We start from the raw sequence: 9,904 nt of genomic DNA on the forward strand, positions 1-9,904 counted from the left end.
AATATATATGTCTATAGAAGATATATACACACATATACGTACCATTCAATATATACATACTACTTTAAATAAAATATACGACAATATATACACATACTATATATATAGTGATATACTAATTTATAAAATAAATACACATCTATACGTTAAATATATACGTCTATAGAAGATATATACACACATATATATGTACCATTCAATATATATGTACTAATTTAAATAAAACATATACCAAAATATATATACTACAATATATACACACACTATATATATAATTATATACTAATTTGTAAAAAATATACACATGTATACGTTAAATATATACGTCTACAGAAGATATATACACATATATACGTACCATTCAATATATACATACTACTTTAAATAAAATATACTACAATATATACACTACAATATGTACACACACTATATATATAGTGATATACTAATTTATAAAACATATACACATGTATATACGTACACATATAAAATATATGTACTTCTTTAAATAAAACATATGTTACTTAATATAATAAATTAGTAATATATTAAAACAGAATATTTAATTTAAACTAGAAATTCAATTTAAATCATTAAATGGAAAAAATTACAAAGCAAGGACTAAGGAGTGAATGAATGTTGAATTTTATTGATTGCAAAATGATCCAAAATATATAATTTACATGGATGAAAAATCTACAAATTTTTCATCATTTTTTCTAACTCATTCATGTTAATATTAATGGGAACTTGCATAAGATAGTCAAAGTTAACGGGGCAAAACCATGCATTGGACTTGATTCTGTTGAGTTCTCCCGTAAAGTCATAATTTTTTTAAGTCTCTGCTCATCATTCGGCTTCGCTTTCATTCATTGATTTCTTCGTTCCGCTCTAATCCAATCTCTAAGTCAAACTAGAACATTCATTGTGTTGCTTCCCAATGAATGTCGGTTGTCTCCAAGCTGTTGTCGTCCCTGACTAAAAGCGCTCTCCAATGCAGCGGTTGACATTAGAACATTCAAGATATCTCTAGCTAATCTTGAGAGCACAGGATATTGTGCTTCATTATTCCTCCACCAATCCAACGCGTTGATCAGTTGTCTGCGATCCTCTATCGGTGTTCGGAGATTATACTTTAGCTATTCCCGATAAGTTGATGTGTAAGCTTCCTTCTCAATACTGTTTCAACAATTTAAATCATAAAAGTAATCAGGAAAACCATTATGTGTCGGCCTTTTAGAAGATGAAGGCTCCTCGGGAGGATGGGGAGTGATATTTGTAGATACAGCTAAATCAAGTAAATCAACATAGTGGTTATATAATTTATCTATGTAAGTGTTCGCATCACCCATAGCTGTCCACAAATCAGGTTGTTCTTGTTCTTCATCATCTGAATCATTGTTAGTATTTATCTCTAGGTTAGCATAAATAAGAGTACTAAAGTGGCACATAGTCGTATATTTCATGCACAGATTTAGCATAGCACCAACCAAGTAAATAAGGGAAATCATAAAAAAAATATTTTTTGAATTTAGCAAACATGGCACCAACAGCTTCTTTGTAACCTTTATTTTTATATTCTTTGAGCAAACCAGAAATATCGATTATATATGCCAAAATATTACAAACAGTATGATAATAAGCACCGAAAAATTCAACCGTAGCTACATAAAAAATTTTCAAAAACTTAACAAGATCATTATTTACAGCCCAATCAGAATCATGTAGCATGCAGTGGGCAGAATCAGCAAACGAACCACAATGTTGGTTAAAAGATAGTGTAATAGCAACTCTATATTTATAACAAGTTTTTAAAAAAATCATATGTAGCATTTCATCTAATATCACATTCTTCAAGCATCAATATCGGTGCAAGTCCATTTGTTCACATTTAAGTTTAAAATCTCTAATTCTTATTCTACGATTATGTCCTTGAATAAAAGCAACGGCAAGCCAATTTTTTTTCAATATAAAGCTCAAAAAACTCAAGACCATCTTTTACAATTAAATTATTTATGACAAGCACACTTAATATGAAAAATTTCAGGTAACGACGGAGATAGTTTAGATTTTAACTTTGTTATAGCAGTCTTATTGTAAGAAACATTATCAAAAGCAATACATAAGATTTTATTTTCAATACCATAAAACTCTACAACTTTAGCAATCGAATCCGCAATAAAATCTCTAGTATGTTTACGATCTTCATCATATAAAAAAACAAAAATACGTTTTTGCATAACAAAATTACTATCTATCCAGTGACAAGTAATGGTTAAATAATCATTTTTATTTAGAGCACGACCAAGATCAGAAGTTAGGGACATTCTACATTGAATATTTTTTAACAATGTTGATAAATAAAAATAATATTGTGAATTAAGTCTAAAAATATCGGCCCTACAAGTACTTCTAGGAATACCATTAAACATAAGATTATAAATTGCTTGAATATAATGAATAAAGGCATCAGAAGAAGGAAAACTAAAAGACAAACAACCCACAGTTACCATTTTAGCTATTTTTTCTCGGTTCCTTAATTTATTATACTTCTTCATTACCTGGCCGGTTGCTGGGTCTATTCTAGTTTGAGTTGGTCCACCAACATCCGCACTACCTTGTGCAATTTTTAACTCTCTATCGTGATTATCACTTATATGTCTCATTAACGTATCCATACCCTCTTGCTTGCCTCCTCTTTTATGCTTATATATTTGTTGACAAATATTGCATTGCACCTCAATATCTGATATACGTTTAAAAAATTATCATGCAATACTAGTTGTTTTAGGAGCTCTTCGGGCAAGGGGAGGCCGGAGATTAACCAATTCAGATCTAACGTTAGCATTTTTCACTGCGGTGTCTCACCAATATTTTCATCATCTTCATCTAAATTAACCGCATCCACTTCATTTTCTTCTTCTATATCATAATTTTTCTGAGCTTCTACATAATCCATATCATGAGCACCTACACCTATTTCTTCCTCAAAAGGTTGACTAAGCGATATCGGAGGCGAAGGCACACGGGTATATCTACAACTTGAAGTTCCTATACCGCTAGTAATTTGCTTTTTACTACCACTATCACTTCCGGGATAAAAAATTTTAACACCTTTAGTGACGAGGTTTCTTAATTTATGCATAATATAAATTAAACTAAAAAAAAATTAAAATACACAAATATAATAAAATTAAATATTCAACAATTAATACACTAATTAAAAATTAAACGTAAGAGATGAACGACAATATCAAATTTTGAAAGTATCCAAAGGTTGCGACTTTAGAAACTTCTACACGTACTTTGTAATCGCAAAATTAAAAAATTAAAGTGAGCACTTTAGGAAATGTATAGAATATTTGAGAATTGAGAATTGAGATTTGAGAGAGAATGAGATTTGAGAGAATGAAAATTTGTGTGGAAAATGATTTGAAAGTGTAGGGTATTTATAGGAATTTTTTTGGGTTTAAAAAATTATTTTAAATTACTTTTTTTTTATAATAAAAGTGGGCCAAGTAGTCGTTTGGACCCAAAAACGGCTATATAGCTTTGGGCCAACGACTACTTTGAGCCCAACGGTCCAATTTCAATTTCAAAAGAAAAAAGTAATTCGGGTCGGGCCGGTTAACCGGCGATCCTGAATCGGTTTTGGTCCGGGCAGAGTTAATCGGGCCCAAAAAAAATTAACCCAGCCCGAGACCCGAGACCCGGGACCCTACAACCTGTGGGTTGACTGTGCCGGGTTCACTAAATGGGCCGGGTCGGGCTGGTCAACCAGGCCTAATTGAGGTGTTTATGATCTTCAACAACTATTACTACCAAGGATAAAATGAAAAATTTCTAAACATATAATGCGACACATTAATTTTAAAAAAGCACGATAGATAATTTGAGATGGAGAGCTAGTGTGTCCTAGTTACTTTTTAAAGTTATATGTACATTCAAATTCTTCTCAAAGATTATATGTGCGACTTCACATTGAAAATTCTGACTCTCATACTCAAAATAAAGTCGTATAAACTTAAATAAAGAAAGTAATGAACTTCAATTTTTATATTGATGATATATTTTTTTCATCTAATTTTCATAATAGCATTATTAAACATTAATTGATAATCCGTTAAATATGTGACTAACGTATCTTCACAACATTAGTAATGCTAAAAAAGAACAACATGGATTGTGGTATTGTGGTGAGACTGATTCATCATTAACCAAAGGTCTCAGGTTCGAATCCTTTCTATGAAGAAAATTTTGTTGGGAGCGGTATCTCCATAATAGGCCCTGCAACATGCGATCCAAATTAGTCAAAGCCCCAATACAGATACCAAACATTATATGAAAAAAATTAGTCAGAGTTCCAATATAAATATCGAACATCATATGGGGAAAAAATGCAAAAAAGAACAAAAAACAAAAAATTACTAGTACAAAAGCAATAGGAATTAATAGGATTTGAAGGGCACTAGAATAGAATTTTTTCTGGCGAGATGATGCTATGATTGATTTGCAAAGTGAAAGGGCAAGCGTGCTATACATGGAATGGAAGAGCACTAAAAGCAAAACAAAAGTTAGAATGACATTTGTCATTCAATGTGTGTACCTTTCAAGAAAAAAGTAGTGTGAAAAATCTCCATTGCAAATTGCCCCTACTTCCACTAATATTGCCTTAGCTACTAGAGACACCATTGACCATACATACGCATGAAAAGGAATTTAGGGGTAGGTGAGTTAGTGGGTATAGCTATACTTATGGTCTTCATTGGCTTTCTGGGCATTCTCCCAAATTTTATATATGTCTCATAGTGACGGACTCAAAATTTTTATAATTTTTTTTTTTATGAATATAGATAGTTGTATTTTGTCTTATTATTTGTATTAGTAGTCATCGTGCTATATTTATAGTTTCTTATTTTTGAAGTTTTGATGATGCATGTTATTTCAGATAGATCAATTGTAATATTATTAATTTATGATAATCTTGTTTCTATGTATCTTTTTTTTGTTCTTATGATACGTTTTTTTCTAAACTTTATTTGTCTTGAGCTTTATATGTTGTTGTTGTTGTGTGTGTTTTGATGTAACCCCTTCAGTCCATCTACTCTGTCCCAATGTCCAAATTAGCTGAACTCGGGATTTCAAGTGGATTTCGAATTTGAATTTTACGACTTTTAAAGCTAGGTATCATATGTTATGTAATTTATCGAGTTTGATTTTATTATTTATATTTAGTTAATAAAATCTTTTTATACACTTATACCTTCCCTGTTTCAAAAAGAAAAAATCTGTTTTGATTTGGCATGATTGATTTTAAATTAAAGTTATGTTAAATGTACTAAAAGATTTTGTAATCTTATGATTTTAAACATGTCACTTGAAAAGTTGAAATCAAGTAATAGCAAAAAAGGAAAAAATCATTTTATTTTAAACAGACTAAAAATAATAAGTTATTCTTTTTTAAATGAAGATAAAAGTATTGAGTAGAGATAAATCGCAGTTTCTTGCTAAACACGCCTTCTCCCACTGGACCAAACTTGACAGCTCCTCGTACATCTTTGCTCGTCAATCATAAAAGTTCTTTTACTTTTTTCCATTTCGTATTGGACCATGGTAACATGATTAACTATGGTAAAATAATTAACGGTAGTTATATTTAGCCTAAGTTATAATACATGTACAATTAATAAGTTAGACTAATTGAATGTAGGAGCAACAATGTAATTTAACCGATGGTATTATATATAGTAGGTTGTTTTAAATAATCCAATTCTATTACTCCCTCCGTTTCATTTTACTCGTTCTAAATTTTCTAATCTAGTGTTCTATTTTATTTGTCTTTTTTTACTTATCAAGATAAGATAATTTTTTTTCATATTTTATCTTTTGCATTAATTACCTTTTTTAAAAATTAAAATGTAAACATCATTTAATAGGGGTACTATGGTAAACTAGCCATGTTATTTATTATTTTTCTTAATAGTTGTGTCATCCCAATTTGGGCCGAGTAAAATGGGACGGGGGAGTATATACTAGCAGATTTGTTGTGAAAGAGTATGTATTATTGTAGGTCAATGTAAACTGATGATACAAGAATGATTTTGTAGCCTAGTTAAAAATGCATGTACTAACGGCTCCCAATATGTAACAATAACCTAAGTGAGTTCTATATGTTAAAAAAATATTGGAGAGATGTTGGGTATACAAGGAAGCAAGTTTTAGACTTTAGTATCATGTTTTAAAACTATGAGAAGTTAGGCTCAAAGCGGACAATATCGTCACTAATGAATTGGGTTGTTACTTATGGTATCGAGCCACTCCACATGCTCGAGCAATAGTGGGGAAAACCTCAATAAGGATGCTGAGTCCGTAAGGGGTGATGTCATTGGAGGAGCTACATTAGTTGAAGGGTGGTCAGTGCACAACCGTTGCCAGAAAATTACGTGGTATATTATATACGTTAATTATTATGAGTGTATAATTAATTTTGCACACCTTTGATATAATGGAGAAGAAAATTTGCACAATCTTCATCAAATTTACGACTCCACCACTGCAGTGTATGTGACATCCTAACCTTAGGCAATCTCGTATCAATAAAACATAAAAAATATGTTGGGTATATAAGAAAGCCAACTTTATACCCTATATAGCAACGCATTTTAGTTTTGCAAACCTAAGCTCAAAAACGATACTCCCTCCGTTTCATAATAAATGAATTGTTGGATTTTGGCACACATATGAAGGAAAAAGTATTAAAGACATAAATTTAACACAACTTTCCATTTTTACCCCAAAAAAGAAAAAATTGACCTTGTAATACTTTTTCAAAAGTTAATTGGCTGTCAAATCATAAGGGCAAATTTGAAAAAAAATTCAATAATTCACTTACTTTGAAATACCAATAAATACCCTAACAATTCACTTATTCCGAAACGGAGGGAGTAATATATATCACTAGTGTCCTGAATTATACTTATTACTCCCTCTGTTTCAAAAAGAATGATCTAGTTTAACTTGACATGGTATTTAAAAAAATAAAGAAGACTTTTTAATTTTGTGATCCTAAATTAAAGTTATGTCAAATGTATCGTAATATCATTTAATCTTATGGTGTTAAACATGTATATGGAAAATTGAAATCAAAGTGTCGTCAAAAAAAAAAAAAGAAAATGGTCATTCTTTCTAAAACTGATTAAAAAGAAAAGTAAATCATATTTTTAAAACGGAGGAAATACTAAATTCATTAACAGTTTAGATGTAATTACATGATTGAAAGATGTTGAATACATATGAAGATGTTAAGATTTGAACTTATTATGTTCAATCTTTAGTAATTATCAAAATGTTTAAAGAAACAATGATGGCATAATTTTTAGTTTCTTATACGTACCGACTACATAAGAGAACCTTGATTCTAAGATATTTAAGTTAAACTAAAACACCATCAACATAAGACCACTTTATTAATTGGTAAAATTAAAGAATGACACGTTTCTAACAGATTAGATAAAGATTGTCGCATGATCCTACGATAGTCACTAAAATTTGTTTTCAAATGAGAACAAAATGACATTAGGAATATTTTGTCTGTGTGTGATTTGCTCCACTATCCTTTGTTGGTTTTCTTAACAGGATTATTTAATTTTTTTTAATCCGTTATTGGTATTAAAGTTTTGACTAATTCGAATTACGTTGTTTCCAATAAATTTTTATAGTGACAAAAAAAAACATGATTTTTTTTGTTCATAAACAATGTGGATACAAATCTGTTCTTCCCTTGATTCTTATCTCTTGATTTTCTTCGTAATTCGAGGGCCGTCAGTAGCGTATTTCTCGAACGTATTTTCTCCGTAATTCGAGAGTTGTCAGTAGCATATTTCTCAAAAGTAGGCATATTTGAATTTGATATGAATTTCTCCGTAATTCGAGGGCCTTTAGCGACGTATTTCTCAAACTTAGGAATATTTGAAATAGATTTCCATGAGGGTTTGTGTGGATTTGATCTCCATGAAAGGAGGGTTTGAAGGTTTGTGTGGATTTGATTCCATGAAATGAGGGTTTGTGGATTTGTGGATTTGATTATCAAGAAGAGTGGTTTTGATCTATGAGTATCCTGTGAATTTCTGAAACATTGGAAATGTCTCTTTAAGAGAATATTTGTCCCTTTATATAGGCATAATTCAGGGTTAGTTTATTTGCCCCTTTATATAAGCATAATTCAGAGTTTAAGGTAGAGCAAGCTAGGTTTAGGATAAAATAGTTTCCAAGAACTTTAACAGAATTTGAATTTTTTTTATAGAGTGCCACAAATTTTAAATGCCTACACACGTATTACATGGTCCATTCTGAAGCTACGCTCCCAACAAGACTTTCTCTATATAGGGTTCAAACCAAAAATTTTGATGAAGGATAGAACAGTTTTATCACTACACAACAAGTCATGTTGGTGGATTATTTAAAGTACATAAACTAACAGTAATAATTTTAACTTGTGATAGCATTTACCTACAAAGTTATGTTTTTATGGTTTCACATTGAATCAAAAGGGTAATATGTATAACTTAAACTATGTTATATATCTTATAAGCAACGTAACCTTGATTGTGTATTTATGCTTTTAAAATCCTCAAGTCAAAAGTGGGAGCAAACTGTACTTGTAATAGTGGGATGATTTTGCATGATAAGTTGATACCACTACCAACACCACTATATATCCCAAGTCAACACGTTCATATATTATTTTGAGTCTTCCATTATAATATTACTCCCTCCGTCTCAAATTATGTGTCATCATTTTCTTTTTGATCCGTCTCAAAATAAGTGTCGTCTTTCCTTATTTGGCAACTTTTAAAGGCACAATTACCCTTTTATCCTTATTGATCCCACTTAATTAAAAAAATATATATATATTGGCACATTTTTTGATAAAGGATAATTTGATAAACTTTACCAAGTCTTCCCTTATTTCTTAAACTCCGTGCCCGGTCAAATGGCGACACATAAAATGGGACGGAGGGAGTACTTCTTAAGAAGCTACTAGAAAGCCATGCAAATTCTATAAATAGCATACTCCTTAAGTAACCACATTCATCACTGTCATAATTAGCATTTCATTTCATTTCTCCTAAACATAATTAGGCACGTACGTAACAAAACTGATATACAAAATATTGCATAAAGATACTGGGGAAAGAAATATACATATAATTATCATATGGCTCATTCTAAGCTTATAGCAGCTGCATTCTTGATTTTACTGTTTGTTGATCTTGCCTTTTGTGCAAGATTATTAGGAAAGACGGTACATGCTGGTGGTGGAGGAGGAGGAGGAGGAAGAGGTGGTGGTGGTGGTGGTGGTGGAGGGTCAGCATTAGGTGGATCAGGTTCAGGATATGGTTCGGGGTATGGTTCAGGAGAAGGCTCAGGCTATGGTGGGGTTGATGGGATGTATGGACGTGGTGGAGGTGGTGGTGGAGGAGGAGGTAGTGGAGGTGGTGGTGGTGGAGGAAATTCGGGTAGGGGTAGTGGTTATGGTTCTGGATACGGGTCGGGATATGGATCGGGGTACGGGTCGGGTGAAGGGCTAGGGAAGGGTGGAGGTGGCGGAGGTGGTGGTGGTCGAGGTGGAGGAGGTGGTGGTGGCGGCGGCAATGGAAATAATGGCTCAGGTTATGGTTCGGGTTATGGAAGTGGAAGTGGCTCAGGATTTGGAAGTGGCGGTGGAAGAGGAGGAGGCGGTGGAGGCGGCGGGGGTGGTGGTGGAGGAGGTGGTGGAGGTGGCGGTGGCAATGGCAGTGGTTCGGGTTATGGTAGTGGCTCAGGGTATGGTTCAGGATATGGTGGAGGGAATGGAGGTGATGAACCTTGAACTACTAGAATGAAGTTCATGTATACATAAATT

The 9,904-nt window shown here is 32.2% G+C and overlaps 1 protein-coding gene across 1 annotated transcript; it reads left to right on the forward strand.

Annotated features, from left to right (window-relative positions):
• Nucleotides 1–9,217: 9,217 nt before the first annotated feature.
• Nucleotides 9,218–9,871, forward strand: LOC107849443 (glycine-rich cell wall structural protein 2-like). The gene is made up of 2 exons (XM_016694019.2): nt 9,218–9,341; nt 9,417–9,871. Exons 1-2 carry the CDS (start codon nt 9,218–9,220, stop codon nt 9,869–9,871), a joined length of 579 nt encoding a protein of 192 aa, XP_016549505.1.
• Nucleotides 9,872–9,904: the final 33 nt, after the last annotated feature.

The sequence above is a fragment of the Capsicum annuum genome, chromosome 12, assembly GCF_002878395.1.
Source record: "Capsicum annuum cultivar UCD-10X-F1 chromosome 12, UCD10Xv1.1, whole genome shotgun sequence".
NCBI lineage: Eukaryota > Viridiplantae > Streptophyta > Magnoliopsida > Solanales > Solanaceae > Capsicum > Capsicum annuum.